The sequence below is a fragment of the Hypanus sabinus genome, chromosome 6, assembly GCF_030144855.1.
Source record: "Hypanus sabinus isolate sHypSab1 chromosome 6, sHypSab1.hap1, whole genome shotgun sequence".
NCBI lineage: Eukaryota > Metazoa > Chordata > Chondrichthyes > Myliobatiformes > Dasyatidae > Hypanus > Hypanus sabinus.
Window position 1 is genome coordinate 92,282,689 of NC_082711.1, and position 19,643 is coordinate 92,302,331.

A 19,643-nucleotide genomic window follows, 5' to 3' on the forward strand; every position below is an offset into this window, starting at 1 on the left:
TTCTATTTTAATTAATTTGTCATTCACTTCTGGCGTAAGCCAGATTGCTCTGTCTATTATTAATTTGCACACTGGAATTTCCAAGGCTGCACAGTCCTGTGTCTCTCCCATTGTTATCAGAGTTTTCATGAATAGCATGTAGATTAGTACCCTTTTTGAAATGCAGCTTGACTCTTTAGCTTTTCCTCTTCCATGAGCAGTCCATTTATTTTTGTCTGCCCGACATGCTCTTTGTACATGTCCTACTTTGCTGAATTTTGTGCAAGTTTCACCAGTTAATCTGCATTTCTGTAGTGTATGTGAGCCCTGCCTCATCAGTAGTGCAATTTGTTTGGCCAGGCTGTTTTATGTTTAGATATTCCAATTTTGTTTATGCTCACCTTCATTCCTGACTGCAACTGAATTATATTTCTGTCTGCTGTTTACATTGATACGGTGATTTCCATTGATCTTTTAAATGTAGGTTGTGCTTCAGTCATGAGCCATTTCTGAATTTCTTTTTAAATTCTACAAACTAAACAACTTCTCAGTGTATCATTAAATCCATTACTGAACTGACAACGCACAATCTCTTAAATAAAATAGACTCCCCTTCTTTTTGATTCTACTTATGAAACCTAAAAGCGTTCAACAATGACTTCAGCTCCAGGTGTTCCGGTATTACTTTTACAACAGCAGCAAAACCCATTACTGCTGGTTTGGTTGGAGCACTCAAGCTTCAAAGCAAACTGTATGCCTTTAAACCCAATGTACTCAGCAAAATAAGCACTCACTTCTCATTTGCTATTTCAGTTTCTTAAAAATACTGTTCCAATAGGTCCGTATACAAGGCAATTACACATTGTGTAATCAAGCTTGTTAATCTTTTGGATGTAGCCAGCCATTTCTACTACTTTTTATGATTATTATCACATGGTACTCACTCTTTTTGAACCCTGAATTCTTCCATTTATGGCATTTTATTTATATCAATCTTTCTGCATAAGCTGCGCTGCGTTTTTTACTCACTATGTTTTTCTTTGAATGTCTCGCTGCACTTTAACAGGTCAGTAGCCATCTTGGGATCATTTTAAAAATACCTCGTCACCGAGGCCATCTTTTGTAACTTCAAAACATTAAACTAATTCAAAGGAAAACACGTGATTCCAAAATGTGAGTCTAACTTCATGTTAGTTGAAGCAAAGTGTGTATGCATCAGGTGGTAGCATGATGATGTATGCAATTAAAGTCTTTTTACATATAATTAATCATTTATACAAACAAGAATACTAAATCATCCAATATATATACAAGGTTATTCAAATATTACTTAAGGATTAAACACACAACAGTATGGGAGGTCATTAATAACTAACTACTTCAGTACTCACTAGTGAGAGGGACCTAGACAAATGTGAGGTCAGTGTAGAACACACTAATGTGCTGTAACATAAAGAGGTTAAGGAGGAGGATATGCTTGAACTTTTGCAAAACTTCAGGATAGATAATTGTCCAGGGCCGGATGAGCTACACCCCAGGACAGAAAGTGAGGAAATAGATTGCTGTGCCATTTGGATCCTCTCTGCCGACTGTAGTACGAAATGATCAGAGGATGGCAAATGTTATTCCCTTGTTCAGTAAAGGTAATAGGGATAATCCTAGCAATTATAGACCTCATCTGTGGTGGAGAAAGTATTGGAAAAGATTCTTAGACGCAGGATTAATAAACATTTGGAGAACTATAGCCTGATTATGCTTCGTCAGCATGGCTTTGTGAAGGGCAGGTCATGCCTTGCAAGCCTGATAGACATTTTTTTGAGGAAGTGACAAAACAAGTTCATGAAGAAGGAGTGGTGAATGTGGTGTATGTGGATTTTATTAATGCAGTTGACAAGGTTCCCCATGCTTATTCAGAAAGACAGAAGGCATGGGATCCAAGGAGTCTTGGTTGCATAGTTTCGGAATTGGCTAGTCCACAGAAGGTAAAGGGAGGTGTAGATGGAGCATGTTCTGCTTGGAGGTTACCATCCAGTGGTGTTCTATAAGGATACAGAATCCCTGATGTTCTAGGACCCCTGCTCTTTGTGATTTTTATAAATGAATTGGATGAGGATGTGGAAGGGTGGGTTAGTAAGTTTGCAGACTTTGGTGCTATTGTGGATGGTATAGAAGGTTGTAACGGTTATAATGGGACATCGAGAGAATGCAGAGCTAGGCTAAGAAGTAGCAGATGAAATTGAATCCATGAAGTGATACACTTTGGAAGGTTGAATTGAAAGGGAGAATGCAAGGTTAATGGCAGGATTCTTAGCAGTGAGGTGGAACAGAGGGATCTGGGTGTCCACATGCATAGATCCCTCAAAGACATCACCCAGGTTGATGGGGAGGTTAAGGAAGTATATAATGTGCCAGCCTTTGTTAGTCAGGATATTGCGTTCAAGAGCTAGAATGTAATGTTGTAGCTAAAAAAACTTCGGCTCCAACATATTTGGGGTACTGTGTTCAGTTTTGATTGTCTCAATATAAGAAGGATGTGTCAAGCTGGAGGAACTCAGCAGGTCGGGCAGCATCCATTGAAATAGGCAGTCAATGTTTCGGGTCAAGACCCTTCGTCAGGACTGAAGGAGGAGGGGGCAGGGGCCCTATAAAGAAGGTGGGGAGAGGGTGGAAGGTGCCAGGTGAAAAACAAATCAGAGGAAAGATCAAGGGGTAGAGGAGGGGAAGCAGGGAGGGTATAGGCAGGAAAGGGGAAGATGGAATGTAAGAGGAAAGCACTATGGGTAGTAGAAGAAGGCATTAGAGAGGTGATAGGCAGCTGGAGAGGAGGCAGAGCTAAAGTGGGATGAGGGAAGGGAGAGGGAGGGAATTACCGGAAGTTGGAGAATTCGATGTTCATATCAAGGGGCTGGAGGCTACCCAGATGGTAGATGAGGTGTTGCTCCTCCAACCTGAGTTTGGCCTCATCATGGCAGTAGAGGAGGCCATGTATGGACATGTCGGAATGGGAATGTGAAGCAGAGTTGAAGTGGGTGGCAACCGGAAGATCCTGTCTGTTGTGGCGGACGGAGTGGAGGTGCTTAGTGAAGCAGTCCCCCAGGGGACCCCCGCTTCCACAGATAGGATCTCCCGGTTGCCACCCACTTCAACTCTGCTTAGAACTGAATGCAGTACTACATTAGCAATTAAATCATTTTCATAATAGAGTTTAATAAAGGTTAAACATAATCTCTGTGCTTTCACATTCTGTAAATATACAGTGCCTATAAAAAGTATTCACTCCCCCTTGGAAGTTTCCTTGTTTTATTGTTTTACAACATTAAATCACAGTGGATTTAATTTGGCCATTTTGACATTGATCAACAGAAAAAGTCTCTTCCATGTCAAAGTGAAAACAGATCTCTACAAAGTAATCTAAATTAGTTACCAATATAAAACACTAAATAATTGATTGTGCAAGTATTCACACCCTTTATCATCAAATCATCACTGGTGCAGCCAATTGGTTTTAGAAGTCACATAATTAGTTAAATGGAGATCACGAGATCAAGGTGTTTCAATTGACTGTCGTAAAATACACCTGTATCTGGAAGGACCAACTGCTGGTGAGTCAGTATCCTGGCAAAAACTACACCATGAAGACAAAAGAACACTCCAAGCAACTCTGTAAAAAGGTTATTGAAAAGCACAAGTCAGGAGATGGATACAAGAACATTTCCAAGTCACTGAATATCCCTTGGAGTACAGTTAAGTCAATTGTCAAGAAATGGAAAACATATGGCACAGCTGTAAATCTGTCTAGATCAAGAACTGAGTGACCGTGCAAGAAGGGGACTAGTGAGGGAGGCCACCAAGACACTTATGACAACTCTGGTGGAGTTACAAGCTTCAGTAACTGAGATGGGAGAGACTGTGTAATCAACAACTGTTGCCTGGATGTGTCACCAGTTGCAGCTTTATGGGAGAGTGGCAAAGAGAAAGCCACCATTGAGAAAAAAAACTCACATAAAATTTCGGCTAGAGTTTGCCAGGAGACACGTGGGAGCGTCTGAAGTCAGCTGGAAGAAGGTTCTATGGTCTGATGAAATCAAAATTGAGCTTTTTGGCCATCAGACTAAATGCTATGTTTGGTGTGAGCCAAACACTGCACATCATCAGAAACAAACCATCCCTACCATGAAGCATGGTGGTGGCTGCATCATGCTGTGGGGATGCTTCAATGCAGCAGGCTCTGGAAGACTGGTGAAGGTGGAGAGTAAAATGAATACAGCAAATCCTGGAAGAAAACCTGATGCAGCCTGCAAGAGAAATGTGACTTAGAAGAAGATTTGTTTGCCAGCAAGACAATGACCCCAAGCATAAAGTCAAAGCTACAAATGAATGGCTTAAAAACTACAAAGTTAATGTCCTGGACTAGCGATCAAAGTCCAGACCTCAATCCAATTGAGAACTTGTAGCTGAATTGAAGGGAGTGAGTAATTATGGAATCAATTATTTTGTGTTTAGTATTTATAATAAACTTAAACCAATTTGTTAAACCAATTTCACTTTGACATGAAAAGAGTCTTTTCTGTTATCAGTGTTAAAAATGCCAAACGTGATTCAATGTTGTAAAACATGAAAACTTCCAGGCGGGGGGGGGGGGGGGGTGAATACTTTTAATCTGCACTGTATAGTTATAAATTTAACCATACAAGAAAGTAGAAATTAACATTAGCTACAGTATGTTTTTTACATACCTGACATCAGGACTGAATAATGCCATGCGTGATAAGTAAAGTGTAGCACCAGAAATTCCAAGTGAAATGAAAGTGAACAAAGGAATCAACTAAAGTAATGAAATAAATCAATGTTACTTTTCTTCATTAAGCGGAATAAAAATGTTTAATCACAATTTTGAATAAGCGATTAATATTTATACTGTTTAAAGCAATGCACTACTTTAAAATTATATAACTACAGTAAATAATAATTCATTTGGTGAGTGCTGATGGGGAAAATATCACTGCAATGAGCTGCAACATTTGCAATGGTATTACCTTTACATACAAATTCAAAGCCCCATATATCTTTGGGAATCCAGTACTGTCTCTTCTTGCATTCTCTCCAAGTCACTGAATGTAGTGGGGCAATTGAGGGAAAGAGTTGCAATTTATGTGAATTATCTGTTGTGTAATTTACTTCTCAATTGGAGCTTTGCACTCAAATGATTTATCACATTAAAAAGAATTCTGGAAATACTCAGCATTTCAGGCAGCTGCTGCTGAGGGAAGTACAGTCATTATTTCAGGTCGATAAAGTATATTTGATTTCCTAATTCTGTATATTTAATTTTGTATATTAAGTATATTTAATTTCCTAATCTATAGTGAAGTGAGAGAGGAATTGGGTCTATTTTCAGCTTTTTCTGTTTTATTTCAATTTGTCAGCATCTCCAGTTTATTTTTGTTTTTCAATTACTGTAATCCCATGGTGATGATGATGTGCCTGCAGTCCAAATCCAGCCCACTGCACAGTTCTGTCCAGACCACCTCAACGTTCAGTGAAGCACCAGGACTTGTTAATCCCATACCCACTTTATCTGCAAAACTTAATTGATGGATGAGATCCCAAGGTGGCAATAATCCTCCTGAAGGACATGAACTAATTTAACTTCACCAGCCTAGTCCCTCAAACTGGGTCTTAATTAGTTAAACTCTATGGAGCATTGTCAGCCATAAGTCATACCCCCAAGCTCAACAGTCTGTTAGAACTGAGTACTGTACACATTCACAAGCTTTCAAAAATAGGAAAACTATTCAACATTAATTGAACCATTAAACTATTTAATTGTTTTTATTAAATTGTAAATAAAAATTAACAAAAAACAATAAAATGCAATTATTGGCCCAATTAATTCAAAAATACTGCTCTGGAACTTTCTTTTCTCTGGAAACTGGAGGAACCTGTCACTCTGCCACTGGATTCCATAAGGAATCCATCACTACTGCACTGTCAAAAAGACAATAGAAAGGAACTCTCAGGAAGTTTGTCACCTTCCTCTTCACATCAATTAGAAGTGTTCTGGATTGTCAAGCTAGCCCTTCCAATAAAAATATTGTGAACCTTGCTTTCCTCTCTGACTTGTATTATTTTTCCAACATTTATCCAATTCCCTTTCAATAAAACAGCTTCAGAGTCACTTACAGTTTAAAAAAAATGTCCTGTACTGAAGTCAGCCACACATGCTTAATTTTGTCTTTCTTTCTAGTGTTAAGTGAACATCTGTATATGCCCTCTGGTTGCTAACTAATGGAAGATGATCTTGCCCTATCAAATCTAATCTTTTTATTCTTTTGATAACTTTATTTGAATCCCGATACCCCATAAAATCATTCAGTCTTTCCCAAACAGAAGGCCTGGGTAAACCATGAGAGCCACAATCTGCTGAAGGTGACCAAGAAAGTTACAAGAGGTCCGGGTATGATCTCTGGAAAGCCCTCTCATGGATAAAGTGGCAATACTGGACTAAACTTGCATCAACATAGGATGCTCAACAGTTGTGGCAAGGCTTGAATGCTATCATCTCCAATATGTAAAATCAGGAGACCCAGGCAACAACAGGGCTTTGCTTCCAGATGAGCTCAATGCCTTCTGTGCTTGCTTTGACCGTCAAAACATGGAGGAAATATGATAGAGCCCCCTATGATTCTGTGATTTCAGTCTCGGAGGCGGACGTGTGAGCAGCCTTCTGGAGGGTGAACCCACAACAAGTATGCCCCAGCACAGATGGAGTACCTGGCCAAGAACTAAAGACCTACGCTGATTGAATGCTGACTGAGATCTTTAACCTCTCACTTCGGCAGTCTGAAGTACCCATCTGCTTCAAGTAAGTTTAACTTGTACCAGAATCTAAGAAGCCTCAATGACTATTGTTAAGTAGTACTTGCATCCACAGTGATGAAGTGTTTTGAGAGGTTGGTAATGAAGCATGCCAACTCCTGCCTGTGGTTGACAGGTCTCTCTCTCTCTCTCCCTCACCCTCTCACTTGATGTTGCTGGAGGAAGGCACCAGAGTCTTGGGTCTGGGGCAAGGTTGAATTGAGGTGGCTTGTGGATTGTCCTCTGTAGCTCATGTTATAAGTGTTTCTGGTTACTCCCTTTTATTGCTATTTTGTGCAATTTTGATCGGGGTGGCCTGGCTCTGTGGCCTGCAGTCAATGAACAACACAGCACTAAATTGAACTGAGCTAAACTGAACATTCCTACACTGCTTCAATGACTTCATGGTCTGATGTTTTATATTCTGTGATTTTCACTCATTTTTTAGCATTTGTGCAATTTGTTTTTTGTGCGTTAGTTGTTTGATGTTTTCTGTGAACAGGTTCCATGGTGTTTCTTTGTTTCGTGGCTGCGTGTGGGAAGATGAATCTCAGGGTTATAATCTGCATACGTACTTTGATAACAAATGTACTTTGAATCTTCATATCATATTCTCAATATTCATTGCCTGTTTATTTATTATCACTATTTCTTTGTGTATTTGCACAGTATGTTGTCTTTTGCACACTGGTTGAATGCCCAAGTTGGTGCAGTCTTTCATTGAATCTGTTATGGTTGTCATTCAATTATGGACTTATTTAGTATGCCCACAAGAAAATGAATCTTGTACTTTGATAATAAATTTACTTTGAACTTGGAAACCCATTCTGTTCCCTTGAAAACAGACATTTCCTAGGTTTTCTTCACATTACTAATTCTCTTCTTAGTCTCTTCTGAAACCTTCTCTGCATCTTTTCCTCGATATTAAAGTAATGTTCCAATAATCCATTAATCTGGTAATCTGGGAAATAGTGTTAGTGCAGCATTTGGCTATGCACCTTTAACACAGGCCAGGGCCCTGGTTCCTGGACAGCTTTTTAATGCTGGGTCCCTCATTCCCATCTTCCTCTTTCATTCACTAGGCCTTGGTTCCCATTCTTCCTCCAACTCAATATGACCCCTGTTTATTTTAATGACAATATACCTTATTCATAATAAAAAATATTTAAGAGAATAAACTGTTCTTACATTCATAGTCAATGCGCTAAGTAATGGTTTGTTACATTCCTTACTGTCCCCATTCATGTGGCCCCCTGAGGTAGTACACCACTGCAATAATTGGCTCCAACAGGCCCCTTCCCATCCAGAAGCAGAAGAACCCTATACTGTAGTCCTTCCCCACCAAGACCTTGTGGTGGCTGCACCATATTTCAATGTGTCCCTCGCCACGTACTCCTGTAGCCAGGAATGTGCTAGTCAGTAACATTCCTCTAGGCTGGCAGACCCAAGGGCATTTTTCAGCAAGTTGATGATCTTCCAGCAGCACTTGATGATTGTTTCTGAGTGTGTCCTTGGGAACAGACCATAGAAGGGAGAGTTCTCTATCACACATCTGCATGTGAAGGCCCTAATTGTCGTTCTTCCACTCAACTCATAGGTACCCATGCTCAGTTGCTCATGCACTCTTTAAGCCCATTAAGGTTTAATGGGAAATTTATTATAAAATTCACATCTAAATATTATGAATTAAAAGTAGGTTGGGGTAGCAATAGTCCAGAAAATGAGCACTAACAAAGTCTCGTGGGATTATCAGAATTTTACTGTACTGTTATTGGCAAGGGTTCAAGAACGTAAGGGAATTGATCCAGTAACTATGTGTTTCCTTAACCAATCAGATTGAAGAACAAATAATAAGATGCTATCTGTCCCAGGAAATGATAGAATATTTAGTTCAATATCAGTAATAGGCAGTGGAATAGCAGGGGAAATAAGACATAAATAATGTAAAGTCTAAAAGAATTATTTAAACATTTTCTTGATTTTATAAACCATATGAGTAACAAAAATCTAATAGAACTCCACACTGAGTTGCATTGTCAAAGTTGTTTGGCAATTATTAAGATATATTATCCTTTATCTCTTTCTCTCTTATCACTGCCCCCAAAAAGCTTTTGCTAAGGCTAGTTCTGTTGAAAAATTTGACACGTGAATTATGATAACTGTCAAATTAATTTCTAACTTCTGCGAACTAACCTGTGGTTCTTCCAAACCTTTTTTATTGTGTTCTTAATCATCTCTCCTTACACTCACAGACTATGTTAGCATCTGCTCTTTTGTTAGTATGTAAAGAGGAATGAAATTATTTTCAATGTTGCTATTCCTGACATAGAATAAAACAAATATACCAATCTGCAGATGGAGACACAAATCTGAAGCAACACACAAGATAATGGAGGAACTCCGCAGGTCAGGTAGAATCTACAGAGGGAAATGGACTGTTGATGTTTTGGATTGAGATAGGTCAGTGTATATCTAGTTTGAGCTTTCAGTTGATATATACTTTCCTGTCTTAAACTCTTGTAAAGGATATGAAGTGTAAGGGAAAATTATACTGTAAAGAGGGAGGTGGAGAATGCTGATAAAGAAAACTGGAGCAGACTAATGACTATTAGGCTCAAGTTTGGCCTTAGCCAAAACACTGATATCATGTATATGTTACAATGAACATCTGTTTCAGGGATCTGCAAAACTGTAAATCTATGTACAAGTACAAATATACTTGGGTCATACAATATATACCTTAAATTTTCCTCACGGGTTTGTTTAATTTGTCAGAATCAAAATCTGGTTGAATATCACCGGCATATGTCGCGAAGTTTGTTGCCTGAAACTTGCAGCAGCAGCAAAATGCAATGTGTGATAATAGAGGGGGAAAACTGAATTACAGTAAGTCTATAAATTAAATGGTTAAATTAAGTAAATTGTGCAAAAATAACAACAAATTTAAAATAAATAATGAGGTAGTGCCCATGGGTCCAATGTCCATTCAGATATTGGATGGCTGCTGGAAAGAAATTGTTGCTGAATCATTGAGTGTGTGCCTCCAGGCTCCTGTACCTCCTTTCTGATGGTAGCAATGAGAACAGGGTACGTCCCTGGTGATGGACAGGCCCTGTTGTTTATGTTGTTTCACATTTTAAAACAGATCTGGGGGCAAATTTATATTCAGAGTACTGCAGCAATTCCAGTTAGGACTTGAAATCTAACCCTCCTGCCTCAGCAAAGATGAAATATCAACATCTTAGTGAGTCTTAATTCCAAGTGTACAGTGGCTGATTTGGCAGGATGAACACGTCTATCTCATGAGAAGGTAAAATGTTCTAAACTTGAAACAATGCAATGCATAGATTAAGTATTTAGAGTTATCAGATGACCAGTAAGTATGAAAGGTGCTTAGTTTTTATGATTACTTAAGCAGGTTAAAGGTAGTCTATATCCTGCTCTTTCAAGTGTTTTTGTCTATGTTCTACAGCACACTCCGCAGTTCTATCAGTCTCATTCAATTTGGGATTTCCTTCTTGTTTTACTGGTTTCATCAATGACTCCAAGGCAAAGTTTAATTTTAGTCTGATACACGGATCACTGCTGACCTAGAATTTGCTGTAGAAGGGGCATTTACAGCCCTAGACCTGACTTAGATGTCTTCCATGCACATTAGTTCCCATTATTTTTGTGTGTCAAATAGTTGTAAAAGCAACTTATATTGGAACTTCACAGAATGATTGGATCATGAAGATCCCTAGCGTGTGAAAGGATAACAAAGAGAGTGAACATAGACAAATGAAATAGAATGATTAAAGTCCAAGTAGAGGGGCAGAATGATTGGATTAAAAGAGAAAAACAAGCCCAGTTTAAAAAAAATATGCATAAGAACATATGAGTAAGGAGAATATCACTGAACACTTCAGGTTTGCCCTACTATTCAGTAAGATTTAATCTTCCACTCCACCATACTCCTGCCTAATCATAGTAATCTTTAATTATGATGAATCTACCTTTAAAAATAAACTTACTGTTGAGAAAAAGAGAATTGCAAAATCTCATGACCCGCATCAAAGGAACAAAAACTGCCTATCACTGCCTTAGATGAGCAGGATTATATTTGTCTAAGCAGTGAACATGAGTTTTAGATTCACCAGAAGAAAGTGGCATCCTTCACACATCCTGATCTAAAAGGTTTCAATTCTCTCTCTTCCAAGCTCCAGTGGATACACCCTCCCTGAAATTGTGGGACAACCCATCCATTTGCAGGTACCAGTGTTGCAAAACTACTTTGAACTAGAACCAAACATGGAGCAGTACAGAACAGGAACAGGCCCTTTGACCCACAAGATCTGCACTGAATTAAACAAAAAAAAATACTCTTCCACCTGTACATGATCCATATCCTTCCAAACACTGTATATTTAGGTGTCTATCTGACAGCCTCTCATATCTGCTATCACGACACCAAACTGCTCATTCCAGGCACCTATCACACACTTAGCGTCATAACAAACTTATCCTGCACGTCTCCTTTGTATTTTCATTCTCTTACCTTATGCATATCCTCTAGTACTTGAAAATGACTCTGACTCTCTACCCTATCTGTGCTTATCATAATTTTATAAACTTAACTATAGAACACTACAGCACAGTAGAGGCCCTTCAGCCCTCCATGTTGTGCTGACCCATATAATCCTTAAAAAAAAAATGTACTAAACCCACACTACCCCATAACCGTCCATTTTTCTTTCATCCATGTGCCTGTCCAAGAGGCTTTTAAATACCCCTAATGTTTTAGCCTCCACCACCATCCCTGGCAAGTCATTCCAGGCACTCACAACACTCTGTGTAAAAAAAACTTACCCCTGATGTCTCCGCAAAACTTCCCTCCCTTAATTTTCTACATATACCCTCTGGTGTTTGCTATTGGTGCCCTGGGAAACAGGTACTGACTATCCACCTTATCTACGCCTCTCAAAATCTTGTAGACCTCTATCAAGTCCCCTCTCATTCTTCTACACTCCAAAGAGAAAAGTCCCTGCTCTGCTAACCTTGCTTCATATGCCTTGTTCTCCAATCCAGGCAACATCCTGGTAAATCTCCTCTGCACCCTTTCTATAGCTTCCACATCCTTTGTATAATGAGGTGACCAGAATTGAACACAATACCCTAAGTGCGGTCTCACCAGAGATTTGTAGAGTTGCAACATGACCTCTCTACTCTTGAACTCAATCCCTCTGTTAATGAAGCCTAGTATCCCATAGGCCTTCTTAACTACCCTATCAACCTGTGCAGCAACCTTGAGGGATGTATGGATTTGAACCCCAAGGTCCCTTTGTTCACCAACACTCTTAAGTAACTGACCATTAATCCTATACTCAGTCTTCTGGTTTGTCCTTCCAAAATGCATCACCTCACACTTGTCCAGATTGAACTCCGTCTGCCATTTTTCTGCCCAATTCTGCAGCCTGTCTATATCCTCTTGTAACCTTCGACCCCCTATAGGTCCATCCACAACTCCTCCAATCTTCGTGTCATCCGCAAACTTTCTCACCCATCCTTCCAACTCTACAGCCAAGTCATTTAAAAAAAATCACAAATAGCAGGGATCCCAGGACAGATCCCTGCGGCACTCCACTTGTCACCGACCTCCAGGCAGAATAGTTTCCTTCCACAACTACTCACTGCTTTCTTCCTTTAAGCCAATTGTTTTATCCAAACAGCCAAGGTTCCACTTATCCCATGCCTCATGACTTTCTGGATGAGTCTCTCATGAGGGACCTTGTCAAATGCTTTGCTAAGGTCCATGTAGACAACATCCACTGCCCTACCCTCATCAATTTCTTTTGTTACTTCTGTCAGGTATTCCCTCAGCCACCCTACTGATGCTACAGAGAAAACAATTCAAGTTCCTCCAATCTCCCCTCATTGCTCATACCCTCTAATCCAGACAGCATTCTGATAAACCTCTTTTGCATCTTCCAAAGTCATGTCACCATTCTTCCTGTAATGGGGGTAACAGAACTGTACACAATACTCCAAGAGCAGTTTAACTGAAGGTTGATACCTCTGCAATGTGACGTTCTTATTCTCAAAGTCCCAACAAATGAAGGCAAGCATACCATGCACCCTTCTTTACTACCCTATCTACATCTGTTGATCCCAACATCCCTTAAAGCTGTTAAGGGATCTACCATTAACTGTGAACTTTCCCCTTTTATTTGACCCCTCATGGTGCAACACCTCACGTATACTCAGATTAAACACCATTTAACATTTTCTCACCCTTATCTGTAACTGATTTATAAGCTTTATCCTGTGACATCCCTCACCACCGTCCTCAACACCTTAATTCTTTATATGTTTGCGACCACTGCTTCAAATGCATTTATATTCTTTCTTAAATAAGGAAACCGATATTGTGTCCTTCTTTCCACCCCTTCAGCAATAAATAATAACAAACCATCAGCATTTGTATTTACTCGCTATATCGCTAGGTAAGAATTTTTGCAAATCATACACTGGGACATGTGATCTCTCTGCATCTCAAAACTCTGCAATCTTTCTGCACTTAGATACCTTCTTTTATTTTGCTTGTCAAGATGGACTATTTCACTTTCATCACTTTGTCAATCCTTTATCCACTCACTCATTCTACCCATATTGCTTTCTAGCTTTTTGACAACTTTGCTTCCTAATTTATTTTGCTACTTACTTTTGCATCATTGGACAAATTGAGCAACTATATTTTCAATCATTTCACCAGTTGAGGTTCCATCACTGATCCCTGTGGTATATCAAACATTACATATTGTTACGTACTCGTGACACATGACAGTGGAGCCCTTGTCAAGTGACTGGGGTTGAAGCTGTACTGGACTTGAGGTGATGGTCTTGTGATGGTGGTGACGTCATTTTCCCGCCAGTAGAGATCATGTGACGGGTTTTTTTTACAGGTTATAAAAGGTAGACCCCACCCTGTGAGGAGGGGCAGATCGTGGCTGGATTTGCCAGGTTGACTTCATGCCACTACGTGTTTGAAGTGATGACGCAGTTTAGCTGAAGGATGAAGTTTTTATTTAATGCTAAAGTTTAAAAGGTCATTGCCAGCAGGTTCTTTATGATTCTGTTAGTTCGAAATTAGTGGATAGTGAAGATTGGAAGTTGGAAGTTAAAGATCGAGGAGAATCGCTTTCTACGGTGAAACGGGGGCGACCTTTGTTTGATCCTTATTTGGAAGGATTTTGTTGACTATCTTCGTGTTAATCCCTAGGTTTACCTAGAAAGGATTGAAGGTAGTGGAGAAGGAAAGGTCAGTGCCTTTAAGCCGTTCTGTTTCGTGAATTCTTCGTGGGAAGTTCGACGTCGGGGATCGAAGCAAGCGACGTGAAAGAGAACCTAAATCGTCCTATAAAGTCTCTCCTTTTAAATGGACTGTGAGCATATCGAACTTTTGGCAATACCACTTTTAAGAACTGTTTTTGGAATATCACTTTAAGAACTGTTTCTGCAATATCACTTTAAGAACTGTTTGGGCTGCCGCTCAGCAGCTGTTTCCGGTTACGGTAGTGTTTGTTTACTTTTGGGGGGTTTGTTTTCTGTGTTTAATAAACGTGTTGTTTGTTATAAGAAACCCTTGCCGAACTCATATATTTATTGTTGCCGGAATACGTAACAATATAGATACACAGTTACAGGTAAAGTACAATATTCTTTAAGTAGACAAATCAAGTGTAGGGACTATGATGAATCCTTGATTGAGAGATCAAACGTTTACCTTTAGTATATGAGGGATCCATTCAAGAGTCTTAGATCAGCAAGATTAAAATTGACCTTGAGCCTGATGCCATGTAATCTCAAGCTTTAATATGTTCTCTTTAAAGGGAGTGGGAGAAGCGAGAATGAGTGGGGTGGGAGGGGCCCTGGATTATGTTGGCTGCCTTCATATAGCAGTGGGAAATGTCAATGGAGGAAGGCCGATTTTCACGATGGACTAGGCTGCATTCACAACTCTCTGCAATTTCTTACGACCTTAGGCAGAGCAGTTAATATTACCAAGCTCTGATAGGATGCTCTCTATGGTGTGTTATCATCAGGGACATACCGCATTTCCTTAGCTTCTGAGGAAGTAAAGGATTTGGTGCTTTCTTATCTGTAGTGTCAACATGGCTAATAAAGGACGGGAATTAATATCACTAACATCTAAGAACTTGAAGCTCTTAACCATCTCCACCTCAGCTGCACTGAAACGGACTGGGGCATTTTTCTGTAGTTGGTAATGAATTCCTTCATTTTGCCGATATTAAGAGCGAGTTTGTTTCTTGGCATCATGCAACTTGAACTTGAATCTTCCTCCTGCAGTCTCATCATTGCTTGAAATCAGCCCAGGAATTAACATGATGAGTTTCCAATAGACTGCTCCAATGCTATTATATCCCTTTTTTAGGTAAGAAAACTAAACTGTGCACATTATTCTAGTTGAGGCCTCACCAAAACTTTGTATAACTGTAACAAAATTTCCCTGTACTTCAACTTCAAGCCATTTGCAATTAAAGCCAACAGGCTGTTTGCCTTCTTAACTATTTGTTGACCTGTTTGTGCATGCACATAGTTCATCCAAATCCTTATGAATCTCAATCTTTTTCAGTCTTTCTCCATAGTACCATAAGACCATATGACATAGAAGCAGAATTAGGCCACCTGGCACATTGAGTCTGCTCTGCCATTCCATCACAGCTAATTTATTATCCTTTTCAATCCCATTTTTCTGCCCTCAGCCCACAACCAAGAACCTGCCAACCTCTGCCCTAAATATACTCAATGACTTGGCCTCTACAGCTGTCTGTGACAATGAATTCCACAGAATTACTACCCTCTAAGGAAATCTCTGTTCTAAATGAATATCTCTCTGTTCTGAGTCTGTGCCCTTTGGTGCTAGACTCACACATGATAGTTAACATCATCCCCACATCCACTCTACCTAGGCCATTCAATATTTGATAGGTTTCAGTGAGATCACTCCTCATTCTTCTAAACTCCAGCAAGTCCAGGCCCAGAGCCATCAAATGTTCCTCTTGGTGGTAACCCGTTCATTCCTGAAATGATTCTTGAACTTCCTCTGGACCCTCTAAAAATGTCAGTACATCTTTTCTTAGATTAGTGGCCCAAAACTGCTCACAATATTCCAAGTACAATTTGACCAATGCCTTATTGACAGCCAGTATGATAGAGCTGAGGATGAACCAACAGGTTTTTAAGCAGATGATGAGTGTAACATGAATGTAAGGAAGGTCAAGCCAATGATTGGGTAAACATACAGACAGAGCAAAGAGCTAAATTGTACCACAGAGGCAAAATTCAAAAGAGTGAAGAATGCAAGACTGAAGGTGTTATATTTAAAAGTGTGCAACATTCAGAATAAGGTGGATGAACTCCTGGTGTAATTAGAGATTGATCAGTATGACATTGTAGCATCAGTCCTGACTGAAAGAAGGCCATAGATGGGAGCTTAACATCAAAGGATATACTTTGTATTGAAATGGCAGGCAGAAAGGCATAGGCAATGATATGTCTCTGTTGGTAAGAGGTGGAATTACATCTTTAGAAAAAAGTGACATAGAGTTGGAGAATGTTGAATCTCTGTGTGTGGAGTTAAGAAAATGCGAAGATAAAAAGAAACATGATGGGAATCATATATAGGCTTCCAAATAATAGCCTAAATGTGGGGTTGAGTGCAAAGGAAGCTGGAAAAGGCATGTAATAAGGGTAATTTCACAATTGTAATGGGGGACTTCAATGTGCAAGGGGACTGGGAAAATCAAGTTGGTGTCAGATCGCAAGAGAGGGAATGCCTAAGAGATGGCTTTTTGGAGCAGCTTGTGCTTGAGCCTATTGAGGAAAGGCTATCTTAGATTGAATGTTGTGTAATAACTTGGATCTTATTAGTCAGCTTAATGTAGAGGAGCCCTATAGGAGGCTGGGTTCATAATGTGATTGAATTCATACTGCAATTTGAGAGGGAGAAGCACAAGTCACATGCAACAGTGTCATAATGGGATAAAGGCAATTACAGAGGCATGAGAGCGGAGCTTGCCCAGGTGGATATACAAGGTATATCAAAGTATACCTCATCAATTTAGATAATAACCCATCTTTGACATCTTTTTCCAAAAAGCATATACAAAGTATATCCACCTAGGAGGGGATACTGGCAGGGATGGCAGCAGAACAGAGATGGCTGAAGTTTCTGGGAATAGCTCACAAGACACAGGATAGATATGTACCACAGAAGAAGTAGTTCTCAAATGGCATCGCTAGGCAACCATAGCTGACAACGGAAGTTAATGATTGCATAAAAGCCAAGGAAAGGGCATATGAGGTAGCAAAAATGAGTGGGAAGTGGGATGATTGGGAAGCTTTTAAAATCCAATAAAAGGCAACTAAAACAAGCTATAAGAAGAGAAAAGATGAACTATGAGGACAAACCAGCCAATAATATAAAGCAGGACACTTTTTTTCAATTATATAAGGAACAAAAGGCAGGAGAAGAGTTGATATTGAACCACTGGAAAATGATGCTGGTGAGGTAGTAATGGAGGACAAAGAAATGACAGATGAACTTAATGAGTACTTTGAATCTGTCTTCACTGTGGAAGACACTAGCAGCGTGCTAGAGGTTCTTGAGTATCAGGGAGCTGGAGTGAGTGCCATTGCTATTACAAAGGAAAAACTGTTGGGCAAACTCAAAGGTCTTAAAGTGGATAAGTCACCTGGGCCAGACAGACTACATTCCAGAGTCCTGAGAGAGTTGCTGAAAAGATAACGGATGCACTGGTCATGATCTTTCAAGAATCACTTGATTCTGGTATGGTCCCGGAAGATGGAAAATTGCAAATGTCACTCCACTCTTTAAGAAGGGAAGAAGGCAAAAGAAAGGAAATTATAGGCCAGTTAGCCTAAACTCAGTGGTTGGTAAAGTGTTGGAGTCTATTGTTGAGGGTGAAGTTTTTTGGTACTTGGAGACTAATGATAAAATAAGTGAAAGTCAGCATGGTTTCCGGAAAGGGCAATCTTGCCCGACAAATCCGCTAGAGTTCTTTGAGGAAGTAACAAGCATGGTGAACAAAGGGGAGACAGTGGATGTCATTTACTTGGATTTCCAGAAGGCATTTGATAAGGTGTCACACATGAGGCTACTTAACAAGATAAAATCCTAAGGTGTTACAAAAAATATACTGGCATGTATAAAGGAATGGCTGGTAGGTAGGAGACAGTGAGTGGGAATAAAGGGGGCCTTTTCTGGTTGGCTGCCAGTGACTAGTGGTGTTCCTCTTGAGTTAGTATTGGGACCGCTAGTTTCCACTTTGTCAATGATTTAAATATCTATGGAAAAAAGACAGTCAACATTTTGGGCTAAGTCCTGTGGGCAGGACTGGAGAAAAAAAGGCTTTGGCTGATTTTATCATGTGCCTCCAAGTACCCAGCAACCTCATCAATTTAGATAATAACCCATCTTTGACATCTTTTTCCAAAAAAGCATGACACCCCCCCCCCCCATTAAATTCCATGTGTCAGCTTTCTATGCAATCACTATCAATCCACATCCTGCTGCAGACTCACATTTCCCACCTACTTTCATATATTCATCAAACTTGAAACATTACATTTTGCTTCATCCTCCAGGTCATTGACGTAAATAGTAAATGCTTGAAGACCAAGAACCAATCCCTGGAATACTCCACTAGTTACATACTTCCAACCAAAAGAAGAACACAGTCATTTCAACTCATTTATTTCTACACTTATACACTTCCTCCAATGACTTGGGCTCTTAATTATAGCTTTTTAAATGATATTTTCTCCTTTATCTGTAACACAAGTTACTTTTACAATAAACTAATATATTGTTAAATCATGATTTTCTTCTTTAAAAAAGCAAGTTGACTTTGCCTTGTTAACTTTTTTCCCCTAAGTTCCCTGATACAATGTTTTAGCAATGACTTATTATATTTCCCTCTGACAGATATTAAGCTAATGTGCCAGTTAATTTCCTGCTTCCTCGATCGATCCCTTTCTGAATGAGATAGTTAACATTCACTGTTCACTATTAGTGAATTAAGGGAAATTAAAACCAATGAATCAACTATTTGACTATCCATTTTATTTTTGTCCTGAGGGGAAGTTCATAAGGACATCAAACCATTTTTTAAATCTTTCTAGTTATTCTCCTTTTTCTGTCTGTAGAAGTGAAAATTTCTTTTTTTTTTAACTTCTGAGATTCCAAGATTAAGAGATCAGAACCATATATCACATGACTAATCATTGTGCCTATGTTATAGAGAAGCAGCACATTTTAATTTGTATTTGCTGGGAAAATGCAGTAAATTCCCCACACACATTACATAACAAAGGGATCCCATTTATTTAGGCAAATAACACTGCTGTTCAACAATTTGTGTTGAAATACATCTCAAACATCCCTTCTTTGCAACAATTTGCTGTGTGTTTTTATGTGCTAGTAATGGTATATGTCTTTAAATTCTGGGAAAGTTCTCCCCAAGTCTGACACAATAATATAAACAAAATTATACAATGTACCAGAAATGATCAGATTTGGACTTAAAATATTTATTGAGCGTCTTCTATTTTGATTGGAGTTCTACATATTTATTTCAAATCTTAGTCTTAAACAAGTTCCCTTTTATCCTTTGTCACAACATGGACGGGCTGCTGATATCTTGTATTTATCATTTTATGGTGTAGATAAACTTACTTTTTCCAAGTTACCTATCTTGATGGTAATCCCTAAGAAGCTATACACT

At 39.3% G+C, this 19,643-nt stretch overlaps 2 protein-coding genes across 3 annotated transcripts in view; one reads left to right on the top strand and one right to left on the bottom strand.

Annotated features, from left to right (window-relative positions):
• Positions 1 to 14,548, top strand: part of LOC132395694 (proline-rich protein 36-like) — a 29,663-nt gene extending 15,115 nt beyond the window's left edge. The window contains exons 2-3 of the mRNA XM_059972612.1: positions 6,679 to 6,844; positions 14,096 to 14,548. The gene's annotated coding sequence lies outside the window, so the exon portion shown is untranslated. The remainder of the gene's footprint in view (positions 1 to 6,678; positions 6,845 to 14,095) is intronic.
• Positions 1 to 19,643, bottom strand: part of LOC132395695 (cytochrome c oxidase subunit NDUFA4-like) — a 45,665-nt gene that overhangs the window by 16,433 nt on the left and 9,589 nt on the right. For both annotated transcript variants that reach the window (XM_059972614.1, XM_059972613.1), the window contains exon 3: positions 4,716 to 4,804. In XM_059972614.1, the coding sequence (XP_059828597.1) occupies positions 4,716 to 4,804 (89 nt within the window). The remainder of the gene's footprint in view (positions 1 to 4,715; positions 4,805 to 19,643) is intronic.